The sequence below is a fragment of the Parasteatoda tepidariorum genome, chromosome 4 (genome assembly GCF_982258835.1).
Source record: "Parasteatoda tepidariorum strain Cologne lab strain chromosome 4, Ptep-v5.0, whole genome shotgun sequence".
Classification (NCBI taxonomy): Eukaryota; Metazoa; Arthropoda; class Arachnida; order Araneae; family Theridiidae; genus Parasteatoda; species Parasteatoda tepidariorum.
The window spans coordinates 51,904,447-51,927,139 of NC_141758.1; the positions used below are offsets into that span (position 1 = coordinate 51,904,447).

At 27.7% G+C, this 22,693-nt stretch overlaps 1 protein-coding gene across 1 annotated transcript in view; it reads right to left on the minus strand.

The window, feature by feature from the left end:
- Positions 1-15,437, minus strand: part of LOC107440588 (myelin regulatory factor-like protein) — a 147,175-nt gene extending 131,738 nt beyond the window's left edge. Inside the window, exon 1 of the mRNA XM_016053564.3 lies at positions 15,327-15,437. Within this exon, the coding sequence (XP_015909050.1) occupies positions 15,327-15,339 (13 nt within the window). The 5' untranslated portion in view covers positions 15,340-15,437. The remainder of the gene's footprint in view (positions 1-15,326) is intronic.
- Positions 15,438-22,693: the final 7,256 nt, after the last annotated feature.

Here is a 22,693-nt window from a genome sequence, read left to right on the forward strand (position 1 = left end):
TTTTTCTTTTTACTTTTTTGGGGATAATTGGATTGAAATTTTTATATTTTATTTTTTAATAAGGAGCTTAAGATATTTTTGCAATTTAACTTAAAGCTTGTAACTTGTTCAGATATTAAGTTATCAAATTGACGAGAAAATGCAAAAGCCTCGTTTTAGTTTTTTTCGTATGGTTTTTATTAGTGTCATTAATTCATTCTTTTTTTCTTTTTCCTTTTTTTTACAAGAAAAGTTAGTGATGGGTGTCGTTTAACTTAATACGAAGGATATAATGAAGAGAGAAAAAGCATTGCATCATATGATGCTTAACAAAGAGTTGAGTTTTTTTTAGAACGCTCTTTGCTGAGGATTTAGAAATATTTGATTTCTTATTTTTTGTAAACTCTGAGCCATAAGGATTGACAGCAGAAATATATCTTGCTCGGTTTAATTTAAAACGTTCAACATAATCGTTTCATTTAATACGAGGGAAATAATTGAAAGAAAAAAAAAGAAAAGAAATATGGTGTCTTATAGCTTAACAGAAAGTAGTTTTTCTTTTTACTTTTTTGGGGATAATTGGATTGAAATTTTTATATTTTATTTTTTAATAAGGAGCTTAAGATATTTTTGCAATTTAACTTAAAGCTTGTAACTTGTTCAGATATTAAGTTATCAAATTGACGAGAAAATGCAAAAGCCTCGTTTTAGTTTTTTTCGTATGGTTTTTATTAGTGTCATTAATTCATTCTTTTTTTCTTTTTCCTTCTTTTTACAAGAAAAGTTAGTGATGGGTGTCGTTTAACTTAATACGAAGGATATAATGAAGAGAGAAAAAGCATTGCATCATATGATGCTTAACAAAGAGTTGAGTTTTTTTTTAGAACGCTCTTTGCTGAGGATTTAGAAATATTTGTTTTCTTATTTTTTGTAAACTCTGGGCCATAAGGATTGACAGCAGAAATATATCTTGCTCGGTTTAATTTAAAACGTTCAACATAATCGTTTCATTTAATACGAGGGAAATAATTGAAAGAAAAAAAAAGAAAAGAAATATGGTGTCTTATAGCTTAACAGAAAGTAGTTTTTCTTTTTACTTTTTTGGGGATAATTGGATTGAAATTTTTATATTTTATTTTTTAATAAGGAGCTTAAGATATTTTTGCAATTTAACTTAAAGCTTGTAACTTGTTCAGATATTAAGTTATCAAATTGACGAGAAAATGCAAAAGCCTCGTTTTAGTTTTTTTCGTATGGTTTTTATTAGTGTCATTAATTCATTCTTTTTTTCTTTTTCCTTTTTTTTACAAGAAAAGTTAGTGATGGGTGTCGTTTAACTTAATACGAAGGATATAATGAAGAGAGAAAAAGCATTGCATCATATGATGCTTAACAAAGAGTTGAGTTTTTTTTTAGAACGCTCTTTGCTGAGGATTTAGAAATATTTGATTTCTTATTTTTTGTAAACTCTGAGCCATAAGGATTGACAGCAGAAATATATCTTGCTCGGTTTAATTTAAAACGTTCAACATAATCGTTTCATTTAATACGAGGGAAATAATTGAAAGAAAAAAAAAGAAAAGAAATATGGTGTCTTATAGCTTAACAGAAAGTAGTTTTTCTTTTTACTTTTTTGGGGATAATTGGATTGAAATTTTTATATTTTATTTTTTAATAAGGAGCTTAAGATATTTTTGCAATTTAACTTAAAGCTTGTAACTTGTTCAGATATTAAGTTATCAAATTGACGAGAAAATGCAAAAGCCTCGTTTTAGTTTTTTTCGTATGGTTTTTATTAGTGTCATTAATTCATTCTTTTTTTCTTTTTCCTTTTTTTTACAAGAAAAGTTAGTGATGGGTGTCGTTTAACTTAATACGAAGGATATAATAAAGAGAGAAAAAGCATTGCATCATATGATGCTTAACAAAGAGTTGAGTTTTTTTTTAGAACGCTCTTTGCTGAGGATTTAGAAATATTTGATTTCTTATTTTTTGTAAACTCTGGGCCATAAGGATTGACAGCAGAAATATATCTTGCTCGGTTTAATTTAAAACGTTCAACATAATCGTTTCATTTAATACGAGGGAAATAATTGAAAGAAAAAAAAAGAAAAGAAATATGGTGTCTTATAGCTTAACAGAAAGTAGTTTTTCTTTTTACTTTTTTGGGGATAATTGGATTGAAATTTTTATATTTTATTTTTTAATAAGGAGCTTAAGATATTTTTGCAATTTAACTTAAAGCTTGTAACTTGTTCAGATATTAAGTTATCAAATTGACGAGAAAATGCAAAAGCCTCGTTTTAGTTTTTTTCGTATGGTTTTTATTAGTGTCATTAATTCATTCTTTTTTTCTTTTTCCTTTTTTTTACAAGAAAAGTTAGTGATGGGTGTCGTTTAACTTAATACGAAGGATATAATGAAGAGAGAAAAAGCATTGCATCATATGATGCTTAACAAAGAGTTGAGTTTTTTTTTAGAACGCTCTTTGCTGAGGATTTAGAAATATTTGATTTCTTATTTTTTGTAAACTCTGAGCCATAAGGATTGACAGCAGAAATATATCTTGCTCGGTTTAATTTAAAACGTTCAACATAATCGTTTCATTTAATACGAGGGAAATAATTGAAAGAAAAAAAAAGAAAAGAAATATGGTGTCTTATAGCTTAACAGAAAGTAGTTTTTCTTTTTACTTTTTTGGGGATAATTGGATTGAAATTTTTATATTTTATTTTTTAATAAGGAGCTTAAGATATTTTTGCAATTTAACTTAAAGCTTGTAACTTGTTCAGATATTAAGTTATCAAATTGACGAGAAAATGCAAAAGCCTCGTTTTAGTTTTTTTCGTATGGTTTTTATTAGTGTCATTAATTCATTCTTTTTTTCTTTTTCCTTCTTTTTACAAGAAAAGTTAGTGATGGGTGTCGTTTAACTTAATGCGAAGGATATAATGAAGAGAGAGAAAACGTTGTATCATATGATGCTTATCAAAGAATTTAGTTTTTTTTAACACTTTTTGTTGAGGACTTATAAATATTTAATTTCTTAAAGTTTTTAAATTCTGAGCCATAAAGATTGACAGCAGAAATATATCTTGCTCGGTTTAATTTAAAACGCTCAACATAATTGTTTCATTTAATACGAGGGAAATGATTGAAGAAGAAGAAAAAAAGAAATATGGTATCCAAAGCTTAACAGAAAGAAGTTTTTACTTTTTTGAGAATAATGGGAATAATTTTTTTTTTTACTCTTTGTTGAGCAGTGTTTTTTTCCTTCTTTTTTAATTTTTTTTTTTTTTTTTTTTTTTTTTTGTTGAGCAGTGTTGTTTTTTTTTTTTTTTTTAATTTTTCCAGTTTAAAATAAATCTGGCGTCTTGACGAATGCAGTTGGCGTGGCAGATCACGATACAGAAATATCCCATATAAAAACGCGAAAGAATGACATTGACCAAACTTCATTGGTTATAATATAATAACCGGTATAATAATAATCGGTTAATGTGATAAGTTAGCTTAAATTATTCACTTTAACCTGCTTATTTGGTTGCCATTGATACTGACGGGTTAGTATTAATCTTAGTCAAATATTAATAATAGCCGACTATTCACATTGGCCTTAACATATAGATTATTTTAAATTTTTTTGTGGGGGTATTTAAAATAGTTTATATACTTTTAAAAAATTGGGAGCTAAAAAAGTATATTTTTCCAGTTTGGCGTGAAAAAAAAAATTTTTATTTAAATTTTAAAGCCTAAATAACTTTTGCTTCTTCTATATAAAGAATTTCAAAACAAATTATAAAACTTGCTTAACCTTCAAAATTCTCAAAAATTCAAAACGTTGTTTTGGAACGCTTTCTGATATTTTCTAATTAACTATAAAATGTCGCATAACTCGAAAATTACAAAAATTAAATTTAAACGGTATAAATGGTTTTAATTGTGCCAGGCAAACTAAAGGAAAAAAACAAAGATAAATAGTTAAACTCTCAATGGAACAAGCTTATTAAACTGAGCTGGAGGCTAGTAAACACCAATGATGCTATAAAATATAGACTAAATTTCACACGAAGAAAAAAAAAATCAGATAAAATTACCGTACTGTATAGTAATAGTATTTTTTGATTAAAAAAATAATAATAATAATTCTGTTTAATTAAACCAAATTGTGCGGTATTTTAACTAATCATGTGGAAATTTTTTCATTCATACGGTTTTCAAAATTATAGTTCTTATTGCCACACCTTTAGTAAAAAAATATAAAATTGAAGTTTAAATTTAACCAAATTAATGGTTTTTATACCATGCTCTAAGGGATAATGATAAAATTACCGAATTTTACCACATTTACCGAATTTTATCACAGGTTTTAAAACCATATTTATCGTTAATTTAACCAGATTCATAACCAAAACACTTCGGTAAAAATGACCGAGCTTTTTGAAGCTCCCACAGAACCAGAAATACTGTAAGTTTTACCATATTCCGACAGTTTTGAGCATTTTTTTTCTCAGTGCATGAGAAACTTTTTCTTTGGGATGAAGCACGTAAACACGGACGACAAAAGACTGTAATAATCTTCTTGTTTCCTAACGTACGTGTATATTAAATTTGGCGAGAATCGGCTGATAATTACGGATTTGCACCAGGAAGATACATAAAGCCATTCTACTTTTATATAGATTTGTAACGTATTTAGTATAGTATAGTTACAGTAGTCAGACTACTGTAACGTATAGTTACAATAGTCTGAACTGTTTTAAAATTAAGCTATTTCTTTTAAAATTAAGCTACGGAGTTTGTCCTTTATGGAAGCATTCATGTTTTAATAAAAAGCCTCAAATTTTTTCCCCAGACAATTTGTTATTTAGAAGAAATGGAACATGTTTCGTATGCTGGGAGAGATGGAGCTCTTGTTCAATTCTATGAGATATTGCGTAGTGTTCAGAGTAACCGAAAAAGAGACTGACAAAGTTTAGCAACTTTCTAGGTTCTCCAATCCATTGAAGCAAAAGCTAATTTTTCTCGTTTCTAAAATTTTAGCTATCATTAAAATCCTTTACTTATTTAGATTCTTCTGCTTCTTCTTTATGTTGAAATATTTATTAATTAAGTTAAAATATTATTTGTTTAAGTTTAAATATTTATTTCTTATATTGTGGTATTTGCCTACTAAAACTTTGCAGCAATATCTATTAATGCAATTATTATTGTTAGCGATCTAATTGTAATTATTTTTAGTAACAATATCTCGTACCCAAGAGCACAATCTTTCCTACGTTATATAAATAGCGTGAAAGAGCTTGCTGTTTTTATGACAAATGTAGTTAAAAATTAAAGCATAATAACAAAATAATAATGAATATGCTCAAAACAAATGTAGGGAACATTATTAAAGCTTTTAGCAAAAAATTGATATTGCTGTTCTTTGAAATTATTGTGCAAGATTATTATTTGCTTTTTTTAAAAATTATTTTGGTTCGGTGCTAGAATTGCGTGCAAACTATCCTAATTTTACGATATTTATATTTGAATATGTATTGCACTTTAGGTATTCATAAGTGATATTTTTAGAAATGAAGCACAGTTCTTAAAACATTCAGGTAGTTTTCCAATCACTTTTTTTATAACAGCTGATACAATAAGAAAAAGGAAAGGAGAAACGACATGCATCAAAGCATAATTTATTTTTTTGAAATACTAATTAACAAAAAAAAAATTCTTCTCTCTCTTTTCTTTGAAAAAATATTTACACAGAAGCTATTATTTTAATTTGATACTTAAGGAAGTGTGAAAGAAGTTATTATAATCAGAAAAAAAGCTGAACTATTTGAGATTCAGTGAATGACGAAAAGTCGCTAATAGGGATCTGAAAATTTTGACGATAATATATGATGATTTCGAGTGAGATATGACTATGAGAAAAAGAAAACGTTATGTGCTAAAATTGTAGTTTATTTAAGCGCAATTATTTATAATGACATGATAGATTTTAAGATATGTAAGTATTTATAATTGCACAATTTATCACACATAATATTTCAAGATAGTATGTTTGTATAAATTAGTTACGGAAAATATTTTAAATATAATTTTTAATTATATACGATATCAAAGAATTCCAGACATATTTCTAACCAAGAGATTGTTTCTTTAAAATGTATTTATTTAAGCCTGGAAAGTTATGTACCATGCGTTGTTACTAACCTTAAACTAGAATCGAATAAATGTTTTTTTCATTGAAAATATGCAAATTAAAAAATAGTTTTAATTATTTTTAGGAGGAAAATAATTTCAGACCAAAAACAATTTTTTTAATGTTTTCTATTAATCCCTAATTTTTAATTAAACAAAATGCGTAGGGGAAAGTGGGGTCAATTGTAACAGGGTACGATTGTAACAGAGCAAAAATTTCGAGTGTCGGATTCTAGATTTGGTTCCTAGGAGGCGCACAAGGTGTATTTAATAAATCTACATGTACACCCCTGCTGGCAACCATTTTTATGTACTTTTGAAAGAATTACATCACAAAAGATATTTTCACGCTACGTAAGTACTTTTTTTGGTATTAGAATATTATATTGTAACAAAGTAATTTTGTTTAAGCAAATAAAAATTATATACCGAATATGTAAGTGGACACCTTAATTAACATTTCAAAAAAAAAAGAAGATTAGTTTTGTTAATTAACTAGCATTGTTTTTAACAAATGAAGCTGAAATCGCGTCTTGGGGACGATTGTAACAATAAGTAAAGGAAAGATTGTAACAGCTGAAAATAAATAATCTTATGTTTACAAACCATTACTTAACTCTTTAAGAACCACCAATAGTTTCCTATATCATTTATATTATGTTGCATGTGCATTATTTTATTTGTCATCTTTCACAGCATAAATTAAAATTTTTAACCCCTTAAAGTTAAAAGTTTAACCCTTTAGGTCTCTGCTCATTATAATTTTTACTCCTAAAACATCACTACTACTTTGATCAATAAAAAAATATATCACAACTATGATAATATGCATAATTAACTATGTTTTAGTTGAATTCATGAACTGTTACAATTGGTAAGTGGGGATAATTGTAACAAATGCACGACTGTCAAAAATTGTTAATAACTAATATAATAACATTTAAAATAAAGTATTTATTTTTTTTCTAGTAGAGGATAGTCTACTTTACTCGTCCGTCAATTAATACTAATAATATATTGGATTTTTTGTTAGTTAAGAATAGTTAAGTAAAAAAATGTTACAATTGACCTTACTCTCCCCTATTCTCTTATGATATTCGTACACCTTCAGTACCAAACTCAGTGTTGTAAACGTAAACCACCCTATCAGAGGATAATTATTGAAATAGACCACCCTTATCTTCAAGTCTAGTGCTTGTTTCTTGTCATTTAAACTTGCAAACATGATCTTCGACACCGAGGTCAAAGATGAGCGCAAAAACACTGACTTTAAAAGTCAAGGTCATTTATTTTAAGTTTGTGTTATAACAGTAAAATATAATCAGTTTTACTGGCATAATTACTGTTATAATCGACATTCAATCGACAGATTATTTTGTGTATAAAATATATAATTATTCCAATTTAATGTAAAACATTTTGTTTATATGTTAATCATATCGCAATGAAAGTTTAACTTTGATTTGAAAAATCATCAACAATACTTAAAAAATATTTTAACTTAAGAATATAGAATGTGTTACTGAATAAGAAGTAATAAATGACAGGTAATTTTACCTATTAACAATTTATAATGATTATACTGAATAGTATTTTAACACCTCAATACTGTATTACTCAATAAGAAGTAATAAATGAGAAATAATTTTACTTATTAACAATCTATAATGATTATACAGTATAGTATTTTAACACCTCAATGCTGTGTTATTCAATCAGAAGTAATAAATGAGAAGTAATTTTACTTATTAACAATCTATAATGATTATACCGAATAGTATTTTAACACCTCAATACTGTATTACTCAATAAGAAGTAATAAATGAGAAGTAATTTTACTTATTAACAATTTATAATGATTATACTGTATAGTATTTTAACACTTTATATTGTATGATATTTCAAATTGCAAGTGATAGTTATCTCTCTTAAGATATTTATATTTTTAAAACTGACTTTTTTATAATTATGATTTATATATGGCAACATCTGATGATTTATATCTGCCAACTTTTTTTTGTTACTTTTCACATCAAATCAAGAGAGAGAGAGAAATAAATTTTCCGACAACAATAGATAAATAATCATTATTTAATGCCAAAAAAAAGCACCTAAAATTGTAATAATTTTCGAACAAATTTGAATTTTACAAGAAGCTCGAGCTAAGTTTATAATTAAAAAATGGCCTTTTTAGTTCGTCAATGTTCAACTCTGTAGTTGTATTTCAGCGGGAAGTAGATGTCAAACATCTACATCTCGAATTGGTAATTTTCGAGCTAATAATTGAATATTTATTTTTTTTCCTTGAATTCTTCTTACATTTTTCAACACACTTTCGTAATTTCACAAGTTTCTAAATTTTATGTCTTACAGTTTGCACGCAAGCAAAACAAAATATAACATAAAGCAAAAAGAAAATTTAAAAAAAGGAGACAAAATTTAAAAAAAAACTCTCTTAAAAGTTGCAATAACTTTCGAGCAAATTGGAATTTAAAAAAATAAGTCGCGTTAAGCTCAACGTGCGATGCGATAAGGCGTGCAATGCGGCCCACATGATGTTTTTTCTACAAGTATATATATATATATATATATATATATATATATATATATATATATATATATATATAAGAAAAAAATTACAGAAAACAATGAAAAAAGAGAGAAAAAGAGAGAAAAGTAATAATAAAAGTAACAAAATCCGGAAGGAAAAAAAAGACAAAAAATTTTAAAATTTTTTTAAAAAAAACCGGAAAATAAAGGATATAATCTCATCATCAGCTCACACGATTATATCCGCAAAAAAGAGTGCTTTCTAATATTGTATCAATATAGCCAAAGCAAAATATATATATATATTTGTACATTTTTCTACTCATTTTCGTATTTTCTCGTTTCTAAGTTTTACAGTTTTTGCGCAACAGAACGAAATGTAACGTTAAGTTCCTCTTAAGATTACGGCGCCGTAGACTTTATAATTTTTTTAATATTGAGAGATTAATTAATCATTTTAATAAATTATTTATTTCTTATAAAAAAAGTATTTCTTAATGTTAAATTACTTGACGTTTAGTATTGAACAGAACAATAAAATTTTGAACAGTTTTCATGAAAAAATAAGTCAAATTTTGCTTTAAAATTTTTTTCCTTACCAAATATTATTATAAAATAACTTATAATTTTAGATGAGCTTCGTACTTTGTACTAAACCTTGTACTAACTATTATAAGCCTCACATTGAAAAAAATTACGAATTTATATCATTTATTTAATCGTTTACAAATAAAATAAAGTTCTGAAAATATACGTTTTTCTTTTCTGAGAAATATACTCTAATTTGATTCAGTTATTATTATATTTAATAAAATAATCATTGCATATGACAATTTTCGAGTAAACACTCGTTCTTAAGTTTTACTAATTTGAAAATTAATTTCAGGCATACATCTTTATATTTATCAACAAACAAATTTAAGCTGTTACAAATTGGCAAATTTCTGAGGCAATAAAACCTAAGTAAGCGTTTAGAATAAAAACAAATTCAAAAAGGCCATCGTTAGTCACAAAATTTTTGATGTCTATGTGAGTTAAGAAATTTTTTTTAATGAAATTTAATTTAATGAAAAACATTTTAGCTATGTTATTCATTAAAAATTTCTCAAGCTAATCACGACACTGGGAATTATAGATCATAAATAGATAATCTTTTTACTGTGAATTTCAAAATTTATTATCTTCAAAAATCCTCGAATCTCGGACCATGATTACTTTTGACCTTAAAAATTTATTTTTAGCTCTCTATATTTCATAAAAATTTTACCTTATTTTTATTTAAATCCTAAAATCTGAATATTTTATTCTTTCCAAACATAAAATTCGATCCAAACATTCTTAAAATTCTCTAATCCTATCAACTTGGATTACATCGAGGTTTAATTATCGCTTACAGGTTAGTTTTATTATGTAAGCTTGTTTTAGACAGTATTAAATGAAAAAGAATTTTCTTTATTTAATTTAATAAAAGTAAAACACTTTATAATACTTCCCATTCCATAATATATTAGCTCCTAAAAATTTGACAAGAGTTCCTAGAAATTTAAAACTTTTGTAAAACCCTGTTTATCATTATTTTGGGATTTATTATCATATCGAGCTCAGTTAATGTTGTTTTTTATTGTGCTGTGCTCAATTTTTTCCACCCATAAAAATAAATTTGATTATAGTTCCAAAATGATATATTAAGCATGCTATTACACCACTAATTGGAAAAACAATACATCACAAACATTAGAATAGCAATATAGCATGAGATTAATTGCAAACTGTTTTCAGAACTACTATTTTTAACAAAGCTAATTCTTTGATGCCAATAAAAGATAAATAATCACATTTAAACCGATAAGCGCTGGGGAAAATATTTTCAATCGTTTCACCGTAATAAACTGTAAAGAAAAGTAAACTAGACTAAGAAATCATAAATGTAAGTCATGCGTCATGAAATTTTGCATTGATAAAAAACCATTAAACATCTCTCGTTAATTTTAAACTGATATCTTATTCTCAACGACTCCATCAAAATTGTAAAAACACGATTAAAATAACATAAAGTGCAAACTTCAGTATCAATGCACTATTCGTGCTTAATATCATTTATACCGCATGGGGCGGGATATAGAATATTTGAAACCATGGTTACGCATAAACATCTGACCAACTAAATTGCTTGTCTTTTGTGGTTGTTTTTCAGTTTTTATTGTTATTGCAACTAAAGTTCTTAATGATTTCTCCTTAAGAACACCTTATAGTGTTTGAAAGAAGTATATGAATATCTAAAACCCAACTTTATTTGGAAGAAGTATAAAAAAAAGAACAGAGAATCTAAAAATTACACGTATCAAAAAGAAAGATGAATAACAAACTTCCACTCATCCCTATTGTGCAAAAGAAATAAAGGCACTTACGAAACTGCAAACTATACCCAAACATGCGAAGACACATTGTTCTAATGGAAGCTTTTGATTTGTGCCAAAAGCTTGGCAACAATTTAGTTCTGTTGAATTTGTTCAGTTAGCATTCGGAAAAAAAACCAAACGATTTCTCAATAAGAAATATATGTTTATTTGGCTGCTCTTAAGTGTATTCTATACCTTTGAAATACGAAATCTTCATTAATGTTTTTCTACTTTTTGCAAAATGGAACTTTTTTTAAGCTGAATGGAATTCTAGATGAAAAGTAAATATATATTAAGGACATTTTAATGTTACAATACATTCAAACTACAATTATTTGATTTGAATAACAATAGCTTATTCAAAGTTAAAAACACTAAGCTAATACGATTTTATTTGCATTTTGCATTTTATTTATAATAGCAGTATTTTAATGGTTTTTATTCGCTAAAATTAAAAGTATGTATTTCAAATAAAGCCTACTATTCATCATTTCTATCTATTGTTGTTTTTTCGATGAATGTCATTATTCCGTCATTTTTCCTTTGCTTATAATAATGACAGATTGTAAATCATTACAACTCATTTAAAAGGGAAAATATATTCATATTATTTGAATTTGCGTCAACTATCAAAATATTTCCAAAGTCAACTTTAAATATCCTTTTTATTTTTGTCTGTTTTTTTTTGTCAGCACTTAATGCATAGTATTCATACAATCCATTTTATTTAATGATTAAACAAATATTTTCAGGACAATTCAAAAGAAGTATTTTTTTTATATATATTTCTTTTATTTTTCGAAAAAGAAACTAAAATTTCAAAATAAATGCACTTCCATCTAATGTATTCATTTTCAGATTAAGTGACGAAGAATTGTATTTTTTATTCTAAATGGATTTTATTATTTTTGAAAATGTTAAATTAATAAAAGTAATTATCATAAAAAGATTCACAAAGCACATAATTAACTTTCGCTTGGTAAACTGAGGACCATTATGAACTTTAATTCTACTTTTTTATTCATGCTTCCTTAGCAACCGTAATTTTTATTATTCTGTCAAATATCATTAAAGCCTGAAAATTCAAGCCTTATTTTTACCTTGAGTTAGCATAGAACCCACCTAGCGAATCGTGTAAAAAATAATTTATCTTCTTATTTATCTTTTTTACTTTATTATTTTCTTTTCACTACTATACTTAATCATATAGTCCATTGTGCAGCTCTAACGCGACGCAAATAAAGTATCTACAGATATTTAATCATATTTCTCGGAATAATGAAAAATGTGGTTCATCATTTTTATTATCATATAGCATAAAAATATCTATCAGTATCCATAGTATTTTAATATAAACAAGCCTGGTCAATTATGTACTCTACTTTGCCACGTGACTTAACGGAAAAGCTTCACCGAGTGAGGGTCAGATATAGTTTGTCTACAGTAAGAACTCCCCCAGCCACAAAGTCTGAGGCCATCTAATGCTATGGAAACAAGAATAGCGCATTTCAATGAGGATATCTTCTCTTCACTCTAGAGCTAATACAATAGGCCGAAGAATAATATTCCCTTTCTCTCGCCGAAACCAGTTCTAAACAGTGATCCCTTACCCCTACTTAAAATAGTTATACCTCGTTACCATTGTCACCGCCACAGGTCCAGAAGAATGGCTAGGGGAGTTCTTATTTTAGACAAACTGTACGTAGGTTTCGAAAAATAAAACGGAAATATAAAAATTATTCGCTACAAGGAAATTAATTTAGATGATTGTGAAAATAAACATTATAGTTCATCGAGTGTAATACAATGTAAAATATAAGCACATTTTTGAAAGAGAAAAATGTATTCATATTACAGAATTTACTTACTGAATTTACATCAACTATCAAAATATTTCTAAACTCAACTTTAAATGTCTTTTAATTTATTTTTGGCAGTTAAACCTTTTTTCATTTGTTTATGTTATCCATGTGACTAATTGTAATGTAAATTTTAAAGATATGCTCATGTTTATATTTGTTTCGCTTTTAAAAAAAATTAATTTTTAAGCATAAATATATTTGAACCTAATTTAGTTTTTATCTGAGTGATGACAATCAGTTGTATTTCTATTTTCAATTAAACGGATTTTTTCTCTATAAATATTATATCTACAGAAAAAATGTCAAAAATTGGATTAAAAAAATTTATTTCATAAAAATGCAGCAGAATAAGAAAAATTAGTCCCTTAATTCGGCATTAAAATTCATCAATTAAAATTAAAATTACTCTTATGCATATTTTTATTTCTATGCATATTTTCATATTATTTTTTCTGCTAACTGCATATTTCTTTTTATAGAAAATCTGAAACTTAATACTATTAGGGGGAAGAAATTAATTGCTCTTTTGTCGATTATTTATAGAAACAGAGTTGTAAAATTCTATTTTAAGTACCCATTTGGAAAAAACAAAAACTTATGAATGGTCTGAAAGCGGTCAAAAAAGGCTTCATGCAATGAAATCAGTTAAAATTTTAATGTATTTTTCTTGGAAACATAAAATAAAATTAAAAACTCATTACTTTTTATTCCAGAGTAAACTAAACTTTATATGTAATATGATATGTATGGAGATGTTCAAGCCAGAGGCTGAACTATATCACTTGGGGGGGGGGCGGAATAAATTAATCAATTGTCATTTGCACCATTTCCTTAGACGATTCCTATAATACAGATATATTACATAGATAAATAATATAGATGTATATTATATATTTATGATGTATATTATATAATACAGATACATTACACATTCATATAATATATTCATAAACGAATATATAGGGTTCATATACGCATTCCTATTGGTTGCTATCTGCAACTGATGGTTCATTAATGGATTTCCTGTGGACAGATAAGTGAAGTGACGTCAGCTTATACTTTACTATTATAAATGTCTATACGCTTTTCTTTTTTAATTTTTCGCTATGTCCATTTTCTTAAACACGCAGTTTGTGTTGCGTCCATTTTCTTAAATAAATTTTAAACTGTATCCATTTTTTTAAACACGCATTCCAAATTGTGTCCAGAATAATTAGTTCGCAGACGATATGCAATGTAAATTAAACTTAAAGTTATTTTCTTATTCATTTCGCACAAACTTCGTGAAACAGTTTAGCATTTTAAAAAAGAGCTAAATAAAATTATTGGCACTTCACAAAAATAACAATAAATTATAACTGTAATAAGCATAACAGGAAACGGAAAGTAAACAAATTATGAACTGAAACTAAAATTTCCATCACCCATTGAAAAGTCGAAAAACTGCAATGTCCATTCAGCAAATTTCTCCCTCAAAATAAATTTTTAATCGGAACGTTAAAATATTATTCAAAGTATTCTTCATAAAACGAATTTTTTAGACATTAATCTTTTTGATCTTCGTCATTTTTGGAAGTATTCAGACGTTTTTATTTTCGAGTTTCGTAAAGAGGTTCGAAGTTCTCCAAGAAGTTCGAAGTCGAAATTCGAAGCTGTAATTACCATTCGTTCGAAAAGAAGATGATTTTAAAGAAAGTTGTATAATTAGTTAGAGCATTAGAAGGGAATGGAAGAATGACAGATGACTCTCCGACTTTTTAAATATGAATGAAAAATTATTAACAGCTTCTTGTCCAAAATGGCGGTGATGTTTTGATAAGTGCATTGGAAACGAGGAAGGTGAGGACAGTGATTTCGAAAGACATAATATACACAAACCAAAACTACGTTTGATTAAAATACTACGATTAACCTAAACCATTTCTAAATTGAGGACATTGAGCTCTATTCTTCTCGCTCATTTTTAAAATATGAAAACATCTGTGAAAATTTAACGATATAAAATCGTGGAACTTTTTTGAATAAACAAAAGTATACATATTATTCTTTAAATTGTTCAATTGTCTTCCCTTTCAGAAATTTATTGATGCAATAAAAATTATTAATTCCAATAAATTTAAAATATGAATTAAATTTATTTTTAATTTGAAATTATAATTAAATATTTTTGAGTTAATCTCACCAACTGAAGATTTTGTGGTATTTGCTTAATTGAAGAAAACTTTATGTTGTATGAAAAAAAAATTTCTCTTCGGCGATTTTTTTTTACTAGAACTAATTGATTTTATTAAAAGAAAGGTTGATTTCGTTCGTAAATATTATTAAAAATTCTCATACTCACCAAATGTAAACATCACCCTTCCGATGCTTGACAGACCTAAACAAAATTCGATTTCTAACCATTTGCAAAACTGCTCTTCTGTGAGTCGCTCAAACGTGGGGGGAAACTAACAACTTTCGTTATGCAGGTGGTATATATCTAGCAAACATTTTCTACCATAACACGTAAGACGTCATATTTTCAGACTTGGGACATATTCCCTTTCAAGCATATTAGCAGTAATTTTCTTTTATTAGAAGTAATTCGATATTCAATTCCTCATTCAAGAAAAGCTCATTGGTAAAGGGAAAAATACGAAATAAAGAACCCACACTTTTTTTTTCCAAACTACATACTTATTTAAAGAGATATAACCAATCTGATCTGCGCTAGTAAATGATGTTACTTTAGTACAGCCAAACTCGATTTCTTACGAATTATTAACAACTTTTCTTCCAAACAGTTAAATTAAATTTAGAAGTATGGTTACTAAATTAAGTTCTGTTAACCAAACCAAGGTCTGTAAAGACGTAGTTTTAAAAGTGTTGCTGCTGATGCTGTTGCTGCAGCTGTTGTTATTGTTATCACCATTATCGAAAGTGATTCATTTCCATATAGTAAATTTCTGTTTCTTAAAATTCTCCTATTATTATTAGTATGGATAGAGTTCCCTAATCAGTGCTTGTAATATATATTTTTGTTGTTGTTGTTGTTGCTAATTCCCATCTGGTCTGACTGGGTCAGACCAGATCAATGAATCCGTTGATATTGAGAAAATCCGAAACCAGAATGGGAGAGGAATGAATATCGTTCCAGTCCAGCCCTAAACAGATCAAGATGTGCTCAGGTGATGCCTGGTTTTGTTGGCATTTAGGGCAAAGAGGAAAGATCTTTATATATATTTTTAGAATACTTGTCAAAAATTAAATCAAAAAGTATACGAATTGAAGAACACGAGTAAATCTAGTATCGAGAAGAAAATGAAAGCGTTGTGGAAGTTTTAAAAAACTGCTATAGGAAAGAAAGATTAAAATTCATTAAAACTTGTCCTAAAAATCGCATTTATGTTGCTCTTTAATTACTCCAGTAATCAAACAAGTTTTAATAATTTTTTTTTTGTTTCACTCAATAAAGATTAGTTAGATTTCGATAATGTTTTTTTTCTTTCCTCGAACTCGTATGTCCATATGTTTTTGACCTTAATTTTCTACAAGGATTTTAAAAATGTACATTACGGTGGTTATTATAGAAAACCTTGTATAGGATAGATAGAATGGTTAACCCATTATATTGCTGTCCTCATATTGTTATCCAACAAACCGCCTACATGCTAATCGTCTATTGATAGTGAAAATATTATTATTAACTAAATTCTACTATTCTTTTCCGCATGTATAATTTAATTTAATTGGCACAAATGATCAGAGCGCAAATGATCAGATAAAAGATGCTAAAAAGATTATTTGCGAATTTCATATAGATGGATAAAGTTTGATAACTTTAAAACCATTAAATCCATTTCCGCTTGTATAGTTTTATTTAAGTGGCACAAATAATCACTTAGAAAACGTTGAAAATATTATTTGTAATTTTGGAGAGGATGGCTAAAAAGTTATATTTTCAAAGGCAATGTAATTCTTTTTTCTATTTAAGTGGTGAAAAATTATCAATTAGAAAATGCAGAAAATATTTATTACTTTGGAATAGATGACGAAAGATAATATTTTTCAAAATACATTTTATTCCTATTGGTATGAATTTTAAATAGCTAGCTCAAACGGTAAAGTCAAAGATGAGGAAATATTAATTTTTAACTTTGGAATTGAATGGTTAAAGTATTATATTATCAATACCCCCTTAGTTCATGTATGATATTATTTAAGTGGCGAAAAATTGTCAATTAGAAAATGTTAAAAACATTATTTATGACTTTGGAATGAATGTCGAAAGTTCAATATTGTTTAAAATCCGATTTATTCCTTTTGGTGTAGGTTTTAAATAACAAGCTCGAATTGTAAAGTAGAAGACGTTGTAGTTTTGTCATGAGTGATTAACGTTTTATGCCTTTATTAAAACCTATTTTTTCCCATTTCTCGCATGTAGGATTTAGTTATTAGTTATTTTACTTAGTAGCCCAAATTGTCACTTAGGATATGCGGAAAATATTATTTGTAAATTAGTTACACTTTAATAACTATCATTTAAACTTTTCTTATAAATATTTTTTTTTCCGATTAATTTTGCCACATGGCTTTTCTAAGCTCATAACTTTTCAGTTGCAACTAAACTGAAAAATTAAAAAAGAGACATAAGCAATTATTTCGCAACAGGTGGTATGCGAAAATATGATTGTAATAGCGAAATTTTAGGCGAATACCTCAAAAATAGAATTACAAAATAATAAATTATTTGTGGGAATGTGAAAAAAAAATATATATATAGGACAGTAGTCAGGGATTTATCACAAAGCATAATCTAAAAGCCGAATTACTTGACCGTCCGAATCTCTTAAATAAAAAATTTTTTTAGATAATAAAAGTTTTTCAAGTAAAACTTAAATTTCACATTTGCGAATTAATTTTTATAAAAGGTCATTTTACAAATCAAAAATTAAATAAAAAATTAAAGTTCACATATCATTTTAAACTTGGAATATCTCTTTCGCTACAGAGTACTTCTTCCTAATCTCCTAGCAATAACCAAACATTTGAGTAAGTAAGTTATTTAATAACGTATTTTTTTTATAATTACCGGGAAAAAAATGCCTTTCAAATGTTAAGTTACTCAGCGTAAAAAAACTAAAGCAAGTAATAAAAAAAATTTCAGAAAAATATTCAAAAATTGAGTTGGTGAACTGATTATTCTAAGAAATGATTATGTCGGCGAAGTGATCATGTTGGCGAAATGACCATGCCAGGGAAACTCTCATGTCGGTGAAATGAGCTTTCGATCGTGTCGGCGATATGAGCTGTCGGTGAAATGGCGTCGGTGATATGATCAGTCTGTGAAACATAGGTGTAGCGTTGGGGGGACACAGAGGGGCATGTGCACCCCCCCCCCCAAAGAAAAGAAAAAAATTTCCTTAGCTTATGAATTTTTTTAAAGTTACTATTACTTTTTTAAATCTTAAAATTCCCAACAGCTATTTTTTTAATTTAAAAGTTTGAAAGCCTTCAAAAATCAAAAAAATTTGTTAGTTTACCTATAATTTAAACAAATAATTTTATGGTTATCTTTTTTAAGTTAAGGCTGACTTAAAAACCGGTAAAAGATTGTTTTTTTTTTTTTTTTTTTTAAAGTTGTAACAAATCGAACTCGTGCAAACAAAATTTAAGAACAATGAAACAATTTTTCCTATGAAGCAAAATTTAAGTAATATTTATTACTAGGAGGCTTCGCCCCCTGCTCGCTGGCGCTCGCCAACCCCCGGAACTGCTTTCGCTGTTCATTTCGGATTGCTTCGCAATCCAATGCTCGCTTTGCTCGCTCATTGGATACGTTCTTAACGTCTAGCTTTTGCATACTTTTTTGAATACTGAAGTTCCGAAAACTTTTCACTGTAGAAAATTCTAAACCTGTACATTTCAATATTAATTTGAAAATGCAAGCAGTTCACATATTTTTCTTAATCACACTATTCTAAATTTCAGCTGTTGAGAAAAGTAACTGTTGTAAGTTTTGTTTCAAAGTCTTTCCCACCAGAGGGCTAAAGCCATGTGTTGTAAAACAATATGAAATAGTAGTCTGCCACTGAACGCCGGATGTTAAGCATCGGCTTTGATGAAGATAACTTTGTATTTTTAATTCTCTGAAGGGCGCCACCCTAATAATATGGAATTTGTAAAATAAATGTAGATATTTTTGATTGTTGATGAAGCTCATCATTTTGTGTTTTCATCAGTGTTCAGAAGCAGAACAACTATAAGTTTTTTATTTCATCACAAAAATATGAAATGTATAAAAAACAAAGAAAGGAGTAAGAAAATGAGTATAGTCATAGAAAAAGTTAAAATTATAATATAGTATTTGTCAGTTAAAATAAAACTTTCTGTTTAAGTCATTTCTAACAATTCAAATTTCTCCGAGGCAATTCTAAAGTACAAATTAAAGTAGTATTGTTAAGTTTAAACACAATATTTTTAGTTTTGATGTCAACAATACAATTTAATTTTTCACAAAAACAATTGCTTCCATTGTTTAATTCAATGTCAACAATTCAAATTTTTATGAGGCAACTCTTAATCTCTAAATATTACTTTTTTATGTACACATTTATAAACGTCAGTATTCAACCACAAAACAAATTAAAGTCCTCAAATTTAGCATGAAGTTGTAAAATGTAATGAAAGAGGGTCATAGCAATAATGAAAGTAGAAGTAAAGTTAGTACTGTAAAATTAAAACAATATTTTTAATCAATGAGCCAAGTTCTTCAAGAAGCAGTTGTAGAGATAGGTTGTTTATTTAAAACTTTTTATAGAATTTCTTTAAGAACACAATTGTTAATTTGGGCATTTGGTGATACAACACTTATAGAATTGAAGGATTTGTTACGGCAAGCGCTCAGGTATCATAATTTTGATCTAGTTGCGCTTCTATGTCATTTTGATTTATGTTGCTAAGTTAACTTTCAAAAAATTCTATGGCTGGCAACAGCATTTTTATTTTTCAAGTTGTTTATTTTTATTTCTTTAAGAATTCGCTCTTTTTTTAGCGAAATGTTTTTTAACTTAACAGAATTCTTTGCCGACTGATATATGAAGAAAATAAAGTAAATATTTAAGTGTTGTGAAAAGAATCTTATTTAGCTGCACAAAGTACTTCAGCCAAAATTTGGGAGCCACGTAAGAGAATTATGTATATTAGATCAGAAACACATCATTAAAAGGCAGAATGCTTTGGTGTTTTCAAAACGTAAACAAAACAAAGCAAACGTTGCCACCGGCGGAAAAGAAATACAGCCAAAATTTGGGAGCCACGTAAGAGAATTATATATAATAGATTTTATTTTTTTACATTAGAATTATACTTAGTGGCCATTTTAGTTTAGCTTATGAACAACATAATTTCTTTTCAGTTGTAATGATTACTTCTCAATCAATATTTTACATTACTGTCAAAAGTTTTTTAGTGTCACTCTAATTTACTAAGAGGGTCCGCTCACCAACCAACGTGTTCACCTTTTATTTATCTCTGTTTTTTATAATTCGTAAAAGTCGACACTTTTTTTAAAAAAAGGTAATTTTTTACTTATTATAGATTAATTATAGTTTCATATAAGAGTATTTTGTTAATATGTTAATCGCAACAAAATGAACGATTACTTGGATTTGAAAAAATATTCTATTGTACTTGGAAAAAAAATACTTAGGGATACAGAACGTGTGTCACAATGAGAAGAAATAAATGTGACGTGAATTTGCTTGTTAACTAAATGTAACGAACCTACAGAGGTGGAGAATAAATGGAAGTATTTCTGTAGTAACTCTAAGTAAACAATCTTTCTTTAAATGCGTTAGCAAATGTTTTGGAAGGTTTTTCGTGGCAAATCTGTTGGCACAATTTTACAAATTGTGCATGAAGTTTTTTAGAAATGATGCCTTTTTAACCCGTGCAAAATTTGCATCGAACAAAATATTCTTATAGTTATATCGCAATCCTACAGAATGATTTCAAAATTGTTGATATTAAGGCTATAAAGAAGTTATTTATCTTCTCATTTTGATCACTCCGAATTTGGCATAGGTAAAAAGGACATCATTTCTAAAAGCTTCCAAAACATTTGCTGGTAAAAGAATATTGTTTACATAGATTTGTATAGAAGTATTTCCTTATTTTTATCTAACCTCTGGACCCTATTATGTAACTGTTCAAATTTGAAACGGTTTTTATCTCTTGCGAGCTAAGTTATAATCAAAAATAATCCTTTTAAAATATCAAATTTCAACAATGTAGCTCTGCAAATGTCTTACCACGACCTGCAGAGTTACGTGTATGGTCTTTTTTGATACACGTTTAGCAGTTTATAAATCTCAGACTAATTATAAATTCTTTTATTCTATGGTAATCCCTATACCAGGGCCGCAACTACGGTGGGGTACCGCCCCGGGGCCCCGAATGAAGGCACCACATCACATTTTTTCAATATATATGTATGAAAGAAATTGTGTGAAAATAGAATTGCTGAAAATATTCTTTTTGTAATTCCATATCTACTTTACCATACAGGGAAGGGTAAAAAACGGTTAAACGACTTTTTCCGATAATTATTTCCCTTTCTCAAAAGAGTCAAAAACTTCTTTTTGCTGAGAGGGGGCCACAACTGCATATTGTACTTCTGTCTTAGTTTTTTCGTCTACTATCTAGTGACAGATCCGGTGGTGTGTCAATGGGGGGGGGGGGCAGAGGGCCTCTCTAAAATTATTTAAGTGATTAGGCAAACAATATGTGCTTCAGCCCTCCTGAAATTTAGACACTCACAAAAATAAAGTCAAGTAAAATCGGTAATTTAAAAAAAAAAAAAAAATTCTTTTTTCTATTTTGAAGCTATTTTTCAGGTAGAAAACTTTATATTCCTCTAAATTTTAAGAGGGGGTTGAATAATGTGCTTTGCCCCTTCTTATATTTAGTCATTCACCAAGACAAAGCCAAGTAAAATTGATAATCATAGAAAGAAAAAAAAGCTATTCTTTCTCAACTTTGAAGCTCTACACCAAGTAGGAAACTTTATTTTGTTCTGAAATTAAACTAAATGGGCGAATAATGTGCTTTTTGACGTTTGGAAAAGTAAAGTAAAAGTAGAAAAAATATTTTATTTCCAATTTTCACTCTATTTTCCGGGTAGAAAACTTTATTTTCTTCCAAAATAGTAATGAGGGAGCGAACAAAGTGTTTCGCCCCTTCTGAAATTTCAACGAGCGCGAAAATAAAGTTTAAAAAAAATTGGCAATTAAAAAAATTTAATCTTTATTTTTTAAATAGAAAACTTGTTATCCTCTGAAATAAAAGTGAGAGGGCGAAAAATCTGCTTCGCATCTCGAGGAACGAAGTTACGGCAATACAATTTTCAACAAACGTCCCTCTTGATTTCAAGTTTTTAAACCAAAACAGAGGCGTTAGAGGCTCTCGAAATTTTTGAATTTAGAGATAGTCTTGATTCATAGCAGCAAACTTCATGCTTTAAGCCCAAAGTTTATATTCTGATACGTATCAAACACAAATAATTACATAAATTTTGAAAGATTTTTCTTAACATTCCTATAGTTATTACCGATAAAATCCATTTCGTACGAAATATCTCTTTTTTTTTAACTTCTTAATTTAAATTTGGCCTGCGTTTTTTGGAATGTTTTATTTCCTTCTCAAACAGCTTTTAAAAATTTGGAAAAC